General features: G+C 39.5%; 1 protein-coding gene across 3 annotated transcripts in view; it reads left to right on the top strand.

Moving 5' to 3' along the window:
* The first annotated feature begins 10,856 nt into the window (after nt 1-10,856).
* LOC311050720 (SR-related and CTD-associated factor 4-like) overlaps nt 10,857-18,770 on the top strand; it is a 35,580-nt gene continuing 27,666 nt past the window's right edge. For all 3 annotated transcript variants that reach the window (XM_084064836.1, XM_084064837.1, XM_084064835.1), the window contains exons 1-5: nt 10,857-11,082; nt 13,914-13,997; nt 17,851-17,895; nt 18,026-18,187; nt 18,275-18,398. In XM_084064836.1, the coding sequence (XP_083920962.1) occupies nt 11,053-11,082; nt 13,914-13,997; nt 17,851-17,895; nt 18,026-18,187; nt 18,275-18,398 (445 nt within the window). In that variant the 5' untranslated portion in view covers nt 10,857-11,052. The remainder of the gene's footprint in view (nt 11,083-13,913; nt 13,998-17,850; nt 17,896-18,025; nt 18,188-18,274; nt 18,399-18,770) is intronic.

The following is an 18,770-nucleotide window of genomic DNA, read 5'->3' as shown; positions in this document are numbered from 1 at the left end:
AGCATAGGCTACTCACGTTGACTGACTCACCAGCACATCTCCTCAGTTCTCATCTGTCTGCTCGTTCCCAAACAGTATCCACACAAGCATTTTCAATTCTTTGTATTTATTTATTGTGTTTTAATTACATTCATTTTTATGAATTCACTCATGAAAATCCCCCAAAGGTCAAGCATCAAATGTTGTTTGGTTACTTGTTTGGGAATGGCGAGCCCTGCACAAAAAGAACAAATCATTTGTAATGAGTTATGGCCCTAAAACTTTTTCAGTTTGGTCATTATTATGAGCAGATGCAATATCATCTGAAAGTCATTTGTCTAATCAAACCAATGGAAATTGTAAAGTTAAATAATAGCCTACTTACCTTGGAAATGTTTCAGTCCGAGACATTAGACTCAAAATTAGGAATAGAAATCCCACAAAGGCAGCCAGTGTTATCCAAAATATTATAACGATAGAGTCTGCAAAGGAAAGGAGCCGTCACTGTTATTTATTATACCACTAATTATTGAGGGGGGGAAAAAAGTCGAGGTTCTTACATTTGTTGAACTCCAGCTTGCTCTCATCCACAATTATGGGATCAATGTAATCGTAATAGTATTCATATTCAATATGAAAGTTGGTAGAGTTCTCCATTGTGATCTTCAGTTTAGTTACTTGGTGGGAGAATTCAAGGTCTTCCCATCCTTTCTTAATAATGGTTCAGTACCATAAGTCAAAAATACAATCGCAAAAACTGATCACATTAAAGTAGGCCATTTCCAAGAGTCCAGAAAACAACTGGAGCAGTCAGCAGCCTCCCAGCCATCCAACTAACCTTAAATGTCCATCCACTCGACTAGGTCTAAAGCAGGGGATTCCAGCATGCAGTAATCATGTTTGGCCACAAAGGGGGCACAGTGTCCCATTCAAACAGTCTATGTTTCATCCACATCCAGTGGTGGAAAAAGTACTCACATTTTTTACTCAAGTAAAAGTATCAATACTGTAATGTAGAAGTACTCTGTTACAAGTAAAAGTCTGCCATTCAAATTTTACTTTAGTAAAAGTACAAAAGTATTGGTATCTAAATATACTTAAAGTACCAAAAGTAGAAAGCACTCATGCAGAAAGAATCAAAGATCTTTTGAAAATATGTATGTTATGTAATAATAATCAAAATCTACAGTAACTAGTAACTTAAACTCAAGTTTTCAAATAATTGTAGTGGAGTAAAAGTACAATATTTGCCTCCGAGATCTAGTGAAGTAAACTGTAAAAGTATTGAGAATTGGAAATACACCCGGAAAAGTAAAAGTACCTCAAAATTGTACTTAAGTACAGTACTAATGTACTTAGTTACTTAACACCACTGTCCACATCCATGGTTTCACCGTTTTACCATTGTGTTTTTTTCGGGGCGAGAGAGCCTGGACATGGATCATGACAAGAAGAGGCTGTCATGGGAACCTACTACAAAACAGTGGTGGAAACATTTTGTACTTAAGTAAAAGTAGCAATACTGCAATGTAGAATACTATTCAACATTTACTTGAGTAAAAGTACAAAAGTATTGGCATCAAAATATACTTAAAGTACCAAAAGCACTCATTATGCAAAATGTCCCATTTCAAGTTCTCAAAATGAATGAAGATATTTTGAAAATAGCAGATATACAAGCTTGTGCACTTGTAGATTGTCTATTTTCAAATGGCCGAAATGTATATAGGGCCGAAGTGGTTAAAGCATGTTTTGTAATAATCACAATCTACAAAGTAACTATAGTAACTAAAGTCTTCAAATGAATACAAGACAGGTAGGCACTGGGGACATCTGGGCACCATATTTTTGGCATGACTGGACGAGTGGGCACCTGAGAGGGGGGCAGACTGGGCACCAGGACAACTGGGCACCAAAATCATCTGGGCACTAGGGACATGTGGGCAATAAGGGGTGATGATAACTGGGCACCTGAATTAGGATTCATGTCCACGAGTGCTGCCCTCAGACTCCACAATAGCAATTTGCTTTGCTTTGCTTTGCTTTGCTTTGCTTTGCTTTGCTAGCAGTAGCTGATGGCTCCAGTCCTTGCTTCACAGCAGTCAGCAGTCTGTCGAGCAGGATTGGCAAACGGTCTCAGGCGGTTCCGCAGAACCTAGCCAAGTCCTTTTCTTTGGCGGTAGGCCTACGAAGTCAATGTAACAGCTGGGTTTAGAGGAATTCGTACATTAGTTTGTTTTCAGCAAGATACTTTTCTTTTCTTTTTTTAAACATCTGTTTATTGTAGTTTTTTTTCCTCTCACACAGGTATTTTTCAGAGATTGAAAACAGGATTTGCACAGATAAAAGAAATGCAAGACACAATAAAAATGAAATAAGAAATACAAAAACAACATGAAACAAAACAGAGGCATACATAACAGAACAATCACATAGACAACTTAACTAAATAAAACGACATACAAGCAACATGAGGCTGATGATGGTACACACCCAGAGGGCAAAACGAACAGCATCACAATCTAGTATAAAATAAAGGCATACAACAGGTACTACCCCGGGGTGCAACACAACATTATATTCCCTCAATTCAACTCATCGAGCAGCCCAAGAATCCCAGATCTTCTGAAATAGGGGCTCCCTATCAGAAAGGGTGAACCTTATCCTCTCCAGGTGCAACACTCCTCCCAGCTCCTTCAAGCCACATATTGATTGTCGGGGGTTTCTCTGATTTCCAGGCCTGGAGAATGAACTTCCTGGCTAGCAGGGTAGATAGTAGCAAGATACTTTTCAACCTGTTAATATAATATTTTTTCCATAACCTTCGAGAGAGAACTAAGAATAGAAATAGCTATGTTTTCTCTATCCTAGCATTCAGTTCAGCAATTGTTTTAGTTGAGTTATTTTTTCCCTCTATTGTTTAACAGTAGGCTACTAATTTTTATCTATTTATTTAACAGTAGGCTACTATATTTTTTTCTATAATTTATAGTGTACTGTTTAGCTATGTTTTCTCTATCCTAACATTGATCATTTGACAATTTTTGGTATCCTTAAATCTTTTTAGTATTTTCTAACTACTTCTATTTGGCAAATCTCTTATATTGTACTTTGAAACTCTCTATGCACTTTTGACCTAAGTACTATTTTGGCAAATAAACTACTTTTGACCTCTGTGTTGTGTTTGGGGGTTTAAAGTACAATGGGTTAAATATCACTTACCAACAACAAAGCAGCAGCATGCTATGTCAAGTTAAAAAATCACACCTGTGTGAAGGTAGCGGCGCCTGTGATACATTTTGTCATCAATATGTGTTTATAATGTGTTTATAGCCATGTTCTGACCAATCAGAACGTTGACAGACCTGACCAATCAGAACGTTGATGGAAAAGCGAGGTATAGAGCAGGACTATCGCCGTTAAAAATACACAAAAAGAAGGGGGAAAAGCATGAGAAAATAAAACTATATACAAAAAAAAACATGAGAAAATAAAAATATATACAAAAACTTGAGGAAATAAAAAATAAACCTTGACATCATAGTGATGTCATGAATAGTCCCTTTGCCTGATAAATCAGAACCTTGACGGCCTGACCAATCAGAACCTTGACGGGCCTGACCAATCAGAACCTTGACGGGCCTGACCAATCAGAACCTTGACGGGCCTGACCAATCAAAACCTTGACGGAAAAGCCAGGTATAGAACCCTCAAATTCTCAAATGTGAGAATAAACCTAGTGTATACATGTGGTACCAGAAAGATATTTATGTTTTATGAAATAATGTATACATTTTATAAGCCGTACCCAGAGTCTTTATATTGACCTTAGTGTTATTAGCAAAGCATCGTGGTCTTTTGCTGTGTAGTATGAACTGTACAGAGATGGATGTGCAGTGACTTGTCCGTTGTTTCGGAAGTACGCGTGGTCTATGTGTCCTCCCTCAAAGTGGGTTGCTTCTTGTATGAGTTGAGTGAAGCCTAGTTTCTGAAGAGATTCTGATACGTGGTTGTTGGGGTTTTCACCAAGGCATATGTTGAGATCACCGCATATCAGAGTTGTTTTGATTGGGTCGATTAACTGTGTCAAACTCTGGATCGAGGATGTATGTCCTTTACTTTTGTAGACACTGATTATGTCTATGTCTGTTGAGACCATCATGGTGATTTGCATCGTGTCACTCGTGAAATCTGTGTGATGTTTTATTCTTGCTGTTCTGTAGTAAGTGGCTAATCCCTTGCCATGTCCAATACTGTTTAGATGGAGTGAAAACCCATCAATCTGCAGAGATGGGACATAGTTGTTGTGTGTGAGCCATGTTTCACTGAGGCATATAATGTCAGCATAAGCCAGAACAGGGTCTGCTTTAATTTCTTCCAATTTCGGTACTAGGGAATGGCAGTTGAGAGCTGCCACCTTCACAGCCCACTCATGTGTCTTTTCCCATTCTGTAGGGTTGATGTTAATGGACACACTCTCCATCCTCTTCAGTTCCTGCATGGCATTTTTATCTGCACGGAGCTTTTCTTTTGGTAGATGGTTGATGATGTAGAGTTGTTCTAAGGAAGGGACTCTGCTCAGCATGACATATCCCATGGCTGGCTGGAATATTGTTGTTAAGTCCATAGCTGCTGTTTGGGGTTTGGAAATTTCTTGTCCTTGGAACTTGTGGCATGTTGCCGCATAGCAAAGTAATTCCCACTAGTCACTGTCATGAATAGTGACCAATCCCAACGTTGATGGACCTGACCAATCAGAACGTTGGCGAGCCTGACCAATCAGAACGTTGACGGACCTGACCAATCAGAACGATGGCGAGCCTGACCAATCAGAACGTTGACGGACCTGACCAATCAGAACGTTGGCGAGCCTGACCAATCAGAACGTTGACGGACCTGACCAATCAGAACGTTGGCGAGCCTGACCAATCAGAACGTTGACGGACCTGACCAATCAGAACATTGGCGAGCCTGACCAATCAGAACGTTGGCGAGCCTGACCAATCAGAACGTTGACGCAAAAGCCAGGTATAGAGGGCTACTATCCGCTCTATACCTAAAGGTATAGAGCGGCTAGCGCCGCTAAAAACACTTGTAGACACAAATCCACGAATTCAGGTGCTCGTCCAGATGCCCACATGTGATGTCCCTAGTGCCCAGATGGCTTTGGTGCCCACCTGTCCTGCTACCCTTCAGAATAATTGTAGTGGAGTAAAAAGTACAATATTTGCCTCTGAGATGTAGTGGAGTAGAAGTAAAAGTATTGGAAATTTGAAATACTAAAGTAAAGTACAAATACCTCAAAATTGTACATAAGTAAAGTGTACTTATAGTTAGGGAATTTTAGCAAGATTTGTGGACCATCTGTGAAAAAATTTACTACCAATAGCTTTCTTCACCAATGTGTTCTTATAGGTGTCTAGAATCACCTCTCAATTTATTTATACCCAACTCCTCGTGGAAAATCCTGGAGAGCCAATCAAAGTTAAGGAGCCCAGAGGGCTTGGGTGAAAAATATGAAAAGAAATAAAAGTCTTGTGAGGTGTCTAACTAGGGGTTTTCAGGGGTGCTGAATCCATTCCAACCATTATTTTTGAGTAAAAATGTCTCCCTGGCCATCTAATATTGGTATATTGGTTATTGTTAGTGTATAATCAGTGTATAATCAATGGTAGGGGATTGGGGCGTTGTTGAATTGATTCTATTCTGAAAAATAAAATATGAAAATATTGCTAAACACTTGATAAGAGTGTACACCTACTATTCTTTAGAGCAAGATGAGCAAGACCAACGGCCAGACAGGAAGAAAAGACACAGGGCATTGTCTGGGTCAAGTAGTTCAAGTGCTAGCTGGCACACTTGATCTACCATGTGATGCCCCACTCCCTTATATGGTATATGGGAGTGTGCTCTGCTAATGCTGTTCCTTTTAGGTGAACAGGGTGTGGCAGTACTAATGGCTCATTGGAGAGCACCTGGGCCCGGTGCCTCCAGGAGTCTATAAAAACCAGCCCATGAACAGTCTATGTTGAGATCCAGAGGAGAGAGGACTGCCGTCTTCTTCAGCTGCTCCCCATGCTTATGTTCTGTTCTAGTTGATTATTCTTTTCATCCACACACACACCCTGCACTACACCATGTTTCACTCATCCACACTTACACTACTGATTTACTGACTCCACACCTCATTCCTTTATTGCTATGATTTCCCTGTATGTTCAGTTATCTCTCAGTTGTTGGTTAGTTTATTAGTTAATAAATATCTTTGTTATACTTTCCGTTGGTCTCCCTCCCCTATTATTTGTCGTGGCAAGAGCCAGCCATGACAAATAATAGGGGAGGGCATCACAACAATAATACTTGCATCCTTTTGAAGGTATCAATGTTGGCACATTGAAAAGAACCCCATGTAAGTCTTTTGTATGTAAGATTCAAATGAATTTTGATAACTGTTTTTCTTGCTCCTCATTGTAGGCTTCCACTCAAAGTCAAATAATTTAATCATGCACATACTGTATGTGGCTACCTTTTATCCAGACAGAGCTCGGCAGTTGTATCGTGCACCTGATAATGTCTACCAGGACCAACTGAAAAGGAGTTTGATGCAGAGAGCAAAGCAACGAGGTGATGACTGGGGACCATCACCTCGCTGGTCGCCTGGTGGCAGAAGAGGCAGTATATCATATTCGATGAAGAAGAGACTTTGAGAACCCTGTTACAAAGTCTAAGGTAACATTATATGGATACACAATACAGCTGTACAATACAACTCAAATTTCTTATCCTTTATTAGTCCCCCTCATTCCTGGACCCATATCAATCTTGCAGAATAAATTATTTTGAAGTCAAAAGTTTCACTAAATAATTATATTTCTTCCCTCAGGATAAGAAATGTGAGTTGTATTGTACAGCTGTATTGTGTATCCATATAATGTTACCTCAGACTTTGTAACAGGGTTCTCTTCTGCATCGAATATGATATACTGCCTCTTCTGCCACCAGGCGACCAGCGACTTCCCCAAGTCCCCAGTCATCACCTCGTCACTTTGCTCTCTGCATCAAACTCCTTTTCAGGAGGTCCTGGTAGACATTATCAGGTGCACGACACAACTGCCGAGCTCTGTCTGGATAAAATGTAGCCACATACAGTATGTGCATGATTAAATTATTTGACTTTGAGTGGAAGCCTATATGAGGAGCTAGAAAAACAATTATCAAAATTCATTTGAATCTTACATACAAAAGACTTACCAGGGGTTATTTTCAATGTGCCAACATTGATACCTTCATTGCAAAGGATGCAAGTATTATGGTAGATTAAGTGTGCCAGCTAGCACTTCAACTACTTGACCCAGACAATGCCCTGTGTCTTTTCTTCCTGTCTGGCCGTTGGTCTTGCTCTTCTTGCTCTAAAGAATAGATTATGTTTAAAGTTTTTATTAAATTATGATGTCACTCATAACATAGGATAGAAATCTGCAAGTGGCAACTTTCATCACAATGAAAAAAAACGTACGATATCCAGTGGATATACTTCTTGCACGACTGTATAGCTCGGTTTGGCATTCCAAATGGTATCTTAGTTTGTGGTCATCGCAGTTTTTCCAGTCCTCACGTAGTCTTCTGATTAATGCTGCATCATCCGCACATTCAGAATAAAAAAAAATCTTTGCATAGCCTTTTTGGGTGACTTTTGAGAGCTTTTGAATCTCAGGCTCAGGACCACCACAGATGAAGCACCTTAAGCCACAAGCTACAGAATCCTCTTCCATGTTGTCTACTATAAGACAAGTGTCATGATTGTTTAACTAATGGTTGTTCAATGTAAGCAATAGGCTAGAGAAAATTGACATCTAAATTCACAGTAATCAAAAGTTTTGCCAGCAGAGGAAAATAAATGCCAAAAAGTAGATAAACTACCGTACCTTAAAATCGTCCAGACATATTTGCCAGGATGCAACACTCCCGCTCCTTCCCCACATGCAGACAGTGTATCCCACTGAGCATGTGCACAGTAGGTGTACACTCTTATCAAGTGTTTAGCAATATTTTCTTATTTTATTTTTCAGAATAGAATCAATTCAACAACGCCCCAATCCCCTACCATTGATTATACACTGATTATACACTAACAATAACCAATATACCAATATTATATGGCCAGGGATACATTTTTACTCAAAAATAATGGTTGGAATGGATTCAGCACCCCTGAAAACCCCTAGTTAGACACCTCACAAGACTTTTATTTCTTTTCATATTTTTCACCCAAGCCTTCTGGGCTCCTTAACTTTGATTGGCTCTCCAGGATTTTCCACGAGGAGTTGGGTATAAATAAATTGAGAGGTGATTCTAGACACCTATAAGAACACATTGGTGAAGAAAGCTATTGGTAGTACATTTTTTCACAGATGGTCCACAAATCTTGCTAAAATTCCCTAACTATTAGTTTACACCACTGCGATACAGTCGTCGCTAGGCGGCGGTAACTGATCCTTAGTTGGTGAACTCATCTCCAAGGATTACAGAAGATGTGGGACATGACACGCATGTTTACATTATCTACATTACATACAAGGCTAAAAGGTACGACTGAGCACTGTTCCTCAGTCATAATACCCACGCGCAGGTGTACCGGCGGGAGAAAAAAAAAATCACCATTGCATTGTTACACCATTGGTCATGGTAATATTGTGCAACCATGCATGCTGAATTCTGCAAGAAATGGAGTTGACGTGGAAGTCGGCGTATGTGTAGGTACTAGCCCAGCGTGTGAGTAATTCTTTACGACCATAGCCTCAGAACTGGTTGAAAAACTACCCCTCACTCTGGGAGCTACGGTAAAGAGTATGTTTCATTTTACGAAAAACAAGGTGTACCAAAGATGATTTTAAACTCTCCCCTGTGACAACAGATGAGGTGTTTACAAAATTGAGTGCACTTCAACAACACAGCCACAGGCCTCGACAAATCCCCTCCAAATTTCTAAAAGACTCAGCCGCCTCCATTGCTCCAATCATTACTCACATAATAAACCTCTCCATCATACAGGGACGGGTCCCTAACGACTTAAAAAAAAGCAAGGGTGATCAAAAAGTCAACCAAAGAATACGCTTTTTGTATAGGATTGGACATCTAGTCAGTAAGAATACTTCTGCAGGGGCCCTCATACAAGGTTATTATGATTATGCAATGCATGCACTTCATGGTATCACAACACCTCCAAGGCCTTAAAAACAAGGCTCCAAACATCCCAAAACAAACTAGTAAGGCTACTTCTTGGCCTCAATCACAAAACCCATCTAACCCCTGCTCATTTTGCTAGCATTGGATGGCTTAAGGGTTGAGGACAGAGTACAGCAACTTGCTATGGGCCTGGTCTTCAAGATACACCACAACATTGGGATCCCCCTGTATTTGTCAAAATACTTCCAAAATGTTAATGAAGTCCAAGTCCACGATCATAACACCAGAGGCAGCTCCACGAATCATGTTCAACACAGATTTGGCTCAACAAAGGGAATGAACTCGTTCTCATGCTATTCATCAAAAATGTGGAATGCCCTACCAAAAGGAGTAAAGGAGTGTAAAAACCCTACTCACTTTCAAAACTGCCCTAAAGATACACCTTCAGGAGGCTGCAATTCGAAAATGGCCCCTGTCTAAGGCTTAAAGGACAACTTTAGTTTTTTACAACCAAGGTTTATGTTTTATATTGTAATTAAAGTAAATAAAATATGAGTGTTAACATTTTTAAATGTACTGCTTTCTATAGTTTTAGCAATTTTCGCGATCTTTTTTTACAGTGGGCGGGGGCATTCTGTCCGGTGGCTAAATATGTATTTTTTTACACAATAACCCGGTGTTCTCTTTATTATTATGTACAGTAGCTCTTCTAATCCCCAATAACTCACATCTGGCCATCAAAGACCACAGGACCTTTTTTATTGTGTAAAAAAGGCATATTTAGCCACCGGACAGAATGCCCCCGCCCACTGTAAAAAACATCGCAAAAATTGCCAAAACTGTAGAAAGCAGTACATGAAAAAAAAAATAACACTCATCTTTTATTTACTTTAATTACAAGCTAAAATATAAACCTTGGTTGTAAAAAACTAAAGTTGTCCTTTAAGACAGGGGCCATTTTCTTTTTCCCCTACCCCTTTTCTTTTTCTTCTCTTGTACATATTTTTCACTCTTCATACCAGTAACCTGTAAGCTGATTGTATGACATTCTGTATAGTAGTGTGTATATGTGTCTGTCTCTTATATGACATCATGATTTGTGTGCATGGGGATCTCATCTTAAACAAGCTCAGTGCTTAATGAGTCTTCCAGTTTAGTAGACCTTGTATTGTGAATTTGTACTTCCACGTACTGTTGTTCTCATGTCTTACTAAATAAAGTACATCAATCAATTGATTGATGTACTTTATTTAGTAAGACATGAGAACAGTACATAACAGTACATGGAAGTACAAATTCACAATACAAGGTCTACTAAACTGGAAAGCTCATTAAGCACTAAGCTTGTTTAAGATGAGATCCCCATGCATACAAATCATGATGAGTCAATCAATGAGTCAATCAATCAAAACCTATTCATTTCAATTGAAGTTGCTCACAAGCGCATGTAGCACCCGGAAGTACCTCTTCTAACTGAATTGCTCTTGGATTGGCTCCAATATGGGAGCCAATGGAGCAGGCGTACTAGTGTTTCAGACAATAGACGCATGCGCAGTAGGGTTTTTAAACGCAGTATCGTTGCTATTTCAGATTTGACCACCAGGCGACAGCCGCTTCACCGTTCTACCGCGGTTCACCAGCACGCATTTACCCCGTGACGTCACGGCACGCGCCGCACTGTTGGCCTGCACTGGTGTGGTATCATTAATGTGGGTGGAAAGGAAAGGAATAAGGAACTAGCATTTAAGCTCTATGGTTTGTAGCAGAACGTCAAGCGGTTGTTTTCCCGCAGCGACACAGACACGCACCACACAGGCAGCTGTGGACACAACGTTATGTGTATAAACACCGTCTACAGACTGTTGTCACCAGTGTAAACGAGCCACCATGGATGCAGTGAACGCGTTCAACATGGAGGTAAAGTTGGAGAACGTCGTATCTTTTTTTATTAGACAAGCGCTGCTAACAGCCCGTTAGCTACATGGCTAACGCGTTCGGTGCTAACCTTGGCTTGATAGGTAGCTTTGCTATCAAAAATGACGAGGTTGCACGGTTTGTTTGAGTTTGATGTTATGGAAATAAAGCTGTATGTTGATGTAGATGGCAAACGGTATACGATTGCGCCATTGAGTGGATCATTGTGGTGAATGTTGTCAGCGTGGTGTTTAGCGGGCCCGATGGCGACAGTGTGGCTACATGGCTAATGTTATCTATTTGGCTTAGAAACCAAACATCGGGACTGTAGCGTTAACGTTGCATATTAACGTTTTAATTTACGGCCAGCAACACAGCGTTAAGCATCTTTTATACTGTGTTACTTGAGGAAATGAAAAAATACTTATTTTTACGTTAAAAAATGCTCGTCGATACTTTCAAGTGAAACTACGCCATTACTGTTTCTCAAACGGTGGTCAAAGGTCAGTAGCTTGGGAGGGGTCTCAACACAGACGATGTGTGATATATGTCTTGTCTTGTTTTATTCAAAGGTCGCTGTTGTGGGAATTAAATATTGTCCTTGGTGAGAGAATGAAGTACGGCAACTAAATGTATTTAAGTCGATTTATTTGCTACAACAGATGAAAATAAAAGAAAATGGAGTCCGGTTGCACTGACACTGATCCGAAAGTTAGTGAGAAAACTAGTTCCCCAAAGGAGGATGAAACGTTAACCCTTGTAATCAGACGGCCCTGGTGCAGTATTTTTGATCAGCAGTTCTCCTTCCCCAGTAAACACTATGCAGGTGGCTTCTTAGCTGCCTTGTTTACGTTCCATGGTAGGACACTCAATTCAAACATAATCACAACAATGTGGAGGTAATTATACTATTTCAGTCACACAGTGTAAAACCACAACTCAGATGAGATGAGTGAATGAATATTGAGTCAATAAAACATTAATAATCAGACGGCCGTTACAGTCGCTGTCGTTTAACCCATTAAGACCCGAGGCGATTCTTAAAAACGTTTTCTAAATCCTAACAGTTTTTTGAAAAAAACAAAAAAAAATGTTTTCAAGATTTTTCAAAAATAGCAGAGCTCATAGCGCGGCACTCGGTGATTTCTTCGGCTATTTTTGAATAGCCGAAGAAATCTAAAGTGACACAGATGCGTTCCAGGTCTTAATGGGTGAAAGATGGACTACAATGTGTTCCTTAAGCTCCAATTTGCCTCCACTTCCAGTGTAGTGTGCCTAGTGCCTATACCTTACTTGTAGGCACACCCTGTCATCCTCAACCACACCAGACACATGCCGAAACTGAACTCAAATGTTGAACAAATAAACACCAAACATTTGCATCAATTTAAAAACACATTCACACAAAGTATCCTCGTACAAAAGGGCTTGTACGAACAAAACATTGTATGTGGAATATATCAGCACTTGACTCAAAGACAGTTATTAAACTAGCACAGCTTTCAAACATGTAGACCGACTGGCTGGTTGGGTATCGAAATTTGGTTCCAAGTAAGAACCAAATAAAAAAATGAAGCAATATTGCCTATATGCTGACATGTGTCATTCATTGTTATTGTGGCAAAATCACATTTGAGTGACATGTACAAATTTTGCCTTTTGGGTTCAGTGTTGTAAATATGTATTTAGACAACCTTAATCAATATGACTGAATTGACTGTATAGTGCCAAGATTTGCAATGTTTAGGCTATCATGGGTGGCAATTACTAGATGGGTACAATGTTCAGGTATTCCTCAATAAAATCAGTTGAATGACAATTTTGCTGTGCAAATATTCTCACAGAACCCACTGCCCCTGAAATAAGTTGAGGGAATTGGGTGGGTATGTTTGGATGTCTGTTGTGATGCCTGTTGTACTTTTTACTTATACTGAATTATAGGGCTGCATGATTCTTGTTAAATATGAATCATGATGTTTCTTCAATTCTCACACAACTCTTTTCCTAAAACAAGTATTGCACTCTTAGATGTGCTGTCAGTAAAAAGGGCATTAAACATAACATATCCAAGCACACATAACACAGTATTTCAAAATGCTGAACTTAAACTTACCTGTAGGCCTACTGCAGACTATCAACACTTTGAGGCGTACGCCTGATTTACATTTCTTATTATGACAGTGTTGCTCGCTGAAAATAGAAGGTCTGTAAGCTCCCACTGCGTTTATCTGTCGGCTGGGATTTTGACATGTTTTTTTTGTCCTTCATTGCTAAATTATTTCATGGTGACATTTGGGGTGGTTGTAGAAATTTATAGAGTGTTATCTTGCGTTGCTTCAATGTTTCCCTGCTTGCAAATTATGATTGGAAAAAATCCACACTGAAATGTGCTCCTTAATGTAGAAGCACAACTACACTCTCTGGGAGTTGTCCTTAGTCACTCATTTCTATAGCTTGAAAATGTTGTGCCATACGTTCTGTCATAGACTGTCCGAGTAGGCTAATCTGTCTCTGCTTCCTTCGACACGTGTGGTGTTACTTACCATAGTAACACGATAATGAGACCACTGGAATGGACTGTGTAATGTGAATGTTGAATTTATGTGTATTGATTGACAATTTGCAACTAAGAATGTTCATAAGCAAATAAAGTCAACACGTGAATGCAGTGTGATGTAAATGGAATTATCATTTAGAAATGAGATTGCATAGATGTATGAGTCAGGATTGTGATTTAGTTTTGATTAATCATGCAGCCCTATTAGCAGTGTTCCAATCTTCATAGAATGTTTATCAAGACTGAGTAATAATTTTTTTTCTTCCAAATTCATCAGCTGTTCTCCATGATTGACATGAAGCCTCCAATATCCCGTGCTAAGATGATGTCTGTAACAAAATCGGCTATAAAAGCTATTAAGGTAAAGTGGATAAAATGTTTTTTTTTAAATTATACACACATTTCTAAGTATTTTCTTTGAACTATGGCTGTTATAGGAAAACATGGTGGCTGTTGAGATATCATAAAACTGATTAAACACAACATTTAACAAAACGATTGAATACAGCCGAAAAAACATTGTGTTCACAAAACAAACTAGCAAAATGGAAAACAATGACATTTCATGAAATGAAATTGGTAGGCTGTTTATTGGACCCTGTTGACCCTACACTACACACCACTGTCTTAAAGTATTGACATTTTGGATAAGCACAATGGAGTGTCAAAATCAATTTCCATCAACTTGAAAGATGTCTTCTTATAGGACGAGACTACTGATTTCTTAATTTGATAAATACCACGCACATGGTAATTAATTACTGACCTTGCAGACATTGACTGTCATGGTCCATGCTACAATGTATGAGTACTCCAGTGGGATTTGAGCATGGATTTTTAAATTTGTTTAAATATCTTGATTTATTGCGTCCCTAATACCACATTGCCAAACTGCACCATTAGAAAAGGGTCCGTTTGAGAAAGAAGTTTAATCTGACCTTAATTACACCGTGATCTGTATATCGTATCTGGTTGAGGAAAAATGCATGTTATTGCAAATGCACGCAATAATTCGGCCAGTGCTGGGTACCGAAACCTGAACATGCTGATAGACACAACGCAAAGCGACGCGTTGTCTGTGCAACAATCCTGGCGGGCAAGTTGATAGCGCTGCAGTTAATGCTTGTAATTATATCAAGTCAGAAGTATGCCGGGGAAATGCAAAAGACAAGAAATTCAGAAATTAATACGATAAAGTGTAGGCATGATCAACACAGATTATGTCCATTAACCAAACCAGTAAGAATGATTGTCCTTACCTTTTCTTCTGTTTTGTTTGTTGTTATTTTTTTGGGGGGCATTTCTGCTTTATTTTGATCAGTGTGTAAAGAGGCGGGAAAGGTGGGAGAGAGAGAGTAGGGGAGTAACGTGCAGACTGGCTCAGGAATCGAACCAGGGCATTAGAGCCTATGTGGTACATGCTCTAGCTAGCCACTCGGCTATCGGGTCGTCCCCTGAAATGTTGTTTTTGCTATTTACTTTTTGCGTGTGTAAAATGTTTGGATTTATTCATTAATTTGTGGAAACTGGTGATAATGTTGTGTCTTGGACTTCCCGGCCCCTGTAGGAAGATAATCATGGTTCTTGTGCGATACATTTTTTTTTTAACCTTCCATTGGAGCATCACAGGCCAGGGGTTTTATTGTTTGTTTAGACACTGCATTTGGTTTTCATGCAAGAACTGTGTGCTGGCAGAGGGTTTTAATTGCCTTGTTCAGATATGAGTTCACAACCTCTCATCGGATTTGAAACCGGGTCAAGGACTATAGCCTTATTGTCCGGGTCTGGAGAAAAGGTGAACAAGCATTTCCGCATTCCATTCTTACAATGGGAGTCGACGCTAGTGTCGTCACTCTCATATTAGATTACGCTGGTGTCAGCTACAGATCACCAATAGGTCATGGGTGCGGGGAGGGGTGGAGTTTAGAAGCCCTTACCTGACTGCCAATAGTGTGAAAAACATTACAAACTTTGAGAGCCTTTTACTCAGATCCAGTTTAACAACTTTCAAATAAGCATATCTTCTTCAAATATTTTCTGATTTCAATGAATGACATAATTTGAAAGCTTACATTTTGTGCTTTCATAATCTGCAAAAAGATGAACAATTACCAGTGCCCCCTTGTGTCCTAAAGCACTGTACTTGGTGCGATGTGGGCTTATTGTGAGAGGGGTTATCGTGAGTCACTGGGACACCCAACGTTGGCAGAGTTACATTCATTTTCTTATTTGGGTTTGAATATTTTAGTGAGAATATGCATGTAAGACTGCTTAACTGGTTTTGAGTCTATTTCTCTTAACCACCACTATAAACAAATGGATGTCAGCTTGCTTTGAGTGTGTTAATTGTATGTATTAGAGATGTCCCGATGCCATTTTTTCCTCCCTTCCCGATCCGATACCGATCCCACAACTTGTGTATAGGCTGATTCCGATCCGATACCAGAGGGCTTAAAACAATAATAATATATATTTTTAAAAACCTCTTATTTTGAAGTCCACCGACGTCAAGGGTTTACGTACATCTGACTTGACACGTGCTATGCTAAGCTTTGAACGTTCACTAAACGTCAGTAGGTAGGCTACTGGCACGGCTGTTTTGAGCTGCTTTCTTGTATTTTCATACGTCGGAACCACAGCACATGTGGAAAAGGTCTGTGGGTGTTTTTAATATCGATATCGCGGGTGGGATGCGCCCGTGCTCAACTCACGCACACCCGTAGTAGAGTTAAATAGTCGAAGTTTGTCTACTGGGACAGAATGCTTATATGAGCTAGCGGGGGGGGGGGGAGACGGAGTGCTCTGGTGTTCGGACAGATATCTTGTGTTGTGTTTATAGCAAACTAAAGATGTGCACTTTCCCGGTCGGGTAACTCAAAAGCAAACTCCACCTGGCAACCGTTAAAAGTGTCAACCCCTGGATCGGATCGGTGCATAGACTAGCGTACTCGCCGATTCCGATATGACCAAATAAGGACTATCAGACACATTTCCGATCCTAGTATCGGTATCGGGACATATCTAGTATGTATGTGTAATGTACTGAACAAAATGGCCATATTACCGTAGCAGCTAATGAGTATCCTTTGGGTTGCAAATACTCATAATTTTACACATTATTTCACTCATTTATCAATACAATATTTATCATACCACGATAACTAACCAATACAAATTTAAATTATAGAATTTAAGGACATGCAACTAGGGTTGGGTATCATTTGGGCTGGGTTTGATCTGATGGGGTGCTAAACCGATACTTTTAAAACTCTGTTTGTCCCTGATCGATATTCATAATATTATGCACATGTACTACTACGCTGGAATGAAAAGGGATGTTGTGAATCCTTACTGTTGGTTATTATATTACGGTATGTACTTAATTAAGGAAATCTACAAGCCCACAACACATATTATGCATTATACACATTATGAACTTGTAGATTGGCTACTTCCGGCATTATACGATGGAATATATAAATTGAGCATTGTGCAAGCAGTTGTCATTGTGCATCGCTCTGCTTTCAAGTGTATCGCATGAATCGCCAGATAATTTGTAAAATGTTGTCCCCCATTTTACAAATTGCATGTCCCGGTGTATTATACTGTTAAGCTGTAAGCACATTTTCTAACTGATGTGACAATAAAGCAACAAAAGCATCACTGTGATGCTTTTGTTACTTTATTGTCACATCACAGGTGTAAAGAAGTGGGTGAAATAGTTTTTTGTGTGCTAGCTCCATTATTTTTGTTTATCAGGAAAAAGAAGAGAGGGGACAGGGAGAGCAGAGAGAAAATAAACCAAACGGTCCCAGGCAGTGTTTGTCTTTGTATCGGTCTGTGTTATGTGGAAGTGTAGGCTTTGCTCCAGTTGCCTAGCTTGGAACACCCGTTTCCATTCCCCTTATTGTCATCAATTACACACTTGCCTGCATAGGTGATGTTAGTATGCGGGTGGAGGTGGGGTGCTAACCCCCTGGCTATGGGGTGTGTGCCTCCAGGCTCCAATGTATGTGCCAGCTCAGCTCTTGGGAACACCGTGAAGACCTCCACTGTTCACTGTATTTCATCTCATTGATGGCACAATAGCATAGTATGCCATTTTAATTCCATTTAATAAAGAAATAAAAATATTTTCTTCCATCACTCATGTGGCCTACATTTCAACATAATTGTTTTTTTGATATTAATGTTGATTTTCTTTTCTTCATTAGCTCTACAAGCATGTTGTCCAGATTGTTGAAAAGTTCATCAAGAAGGTAAGTTGACCGGCATACCCTATTAACAATTATCAGACACTTAAGGTTTCAATATGTTGTGTAAAAAGATGGATGCCATGGGATGGACACTAACTATTACTGTTCTTAATTTTTCCCCCTTTTTCATCAGTGTAAGCCCGACTTAAAAGTGCCTGGGTTGTATGTGGTTGACTCCGTTGTTCGACAGTCCCGCCATCAGTTCGGTATTGACAAGGATGTGTTTGGACCCAGATTCTTGAAGAACTTCATTGATACTTTTCAGAATCTTTACCTCTGTCCTACGGAAGATAAGGTAGTCTATGCTTTTGATGATTCATTTAGAAGGAAGCTGAACACTGTTAAGACATGTCTTTATAGTGTGGGTATTGTATCATTTCAGAGCAAAATAGTGCGTGTCCTTAACCTGTGGCAGAAAAATGGAGTGTTTGAAATGGATATCATTCAGCCTCTATTGGACATGGCCACTGGCTCCTTTGTGCCTGCTCCGTCACAAGCAGCCGCAGGTAAAGAAAAATATGTTTTTCTGAAACTGTCATGTTATTTCAAATATACTAGCACTTATAACATTGGAAATCAAACTTTTTGAAACCTATGTGTTGCCTGCTCAATTTCAATAAAACAAACCGATTTGAATGGCTATATGGATTAGGTTTATAACTGTTCTGAAACAGAAAACATGTACTATAAGACCACATCTCAGTACCCGACCCAAGGCTGAAGGGTTTAATAATTTGAACTATTAAAATAATTTATGACTGCAACCTATAATATTGATCATATTGGAGTATAAGGAGAATGGATGATAAAACTTTTTTCTCTCCTGTAACCAATTAACCAAGGCTTTTATTGTCACATGCACTTAATGTAAAATACAG

The sequence above is a fragment of the Gymnoscopelus microlampas genome (assembly GCF_963454915.1).
Source record: "Gymnoscopelus microlampas genome assembly, chromosome: 8".
Lineage (NCBI taxonomy): Eukaryota > Metazoa > Chordata > Actinopteri > Myctophiformes > Myctophidae > Gymnoscopelus > Gymnoscopelus microlampas.
The sequence above is the reverse complement of the archived record's forward strand: the minus strand, read 5'-3'. Positions and strand labels throughout refer to the sequence as shown.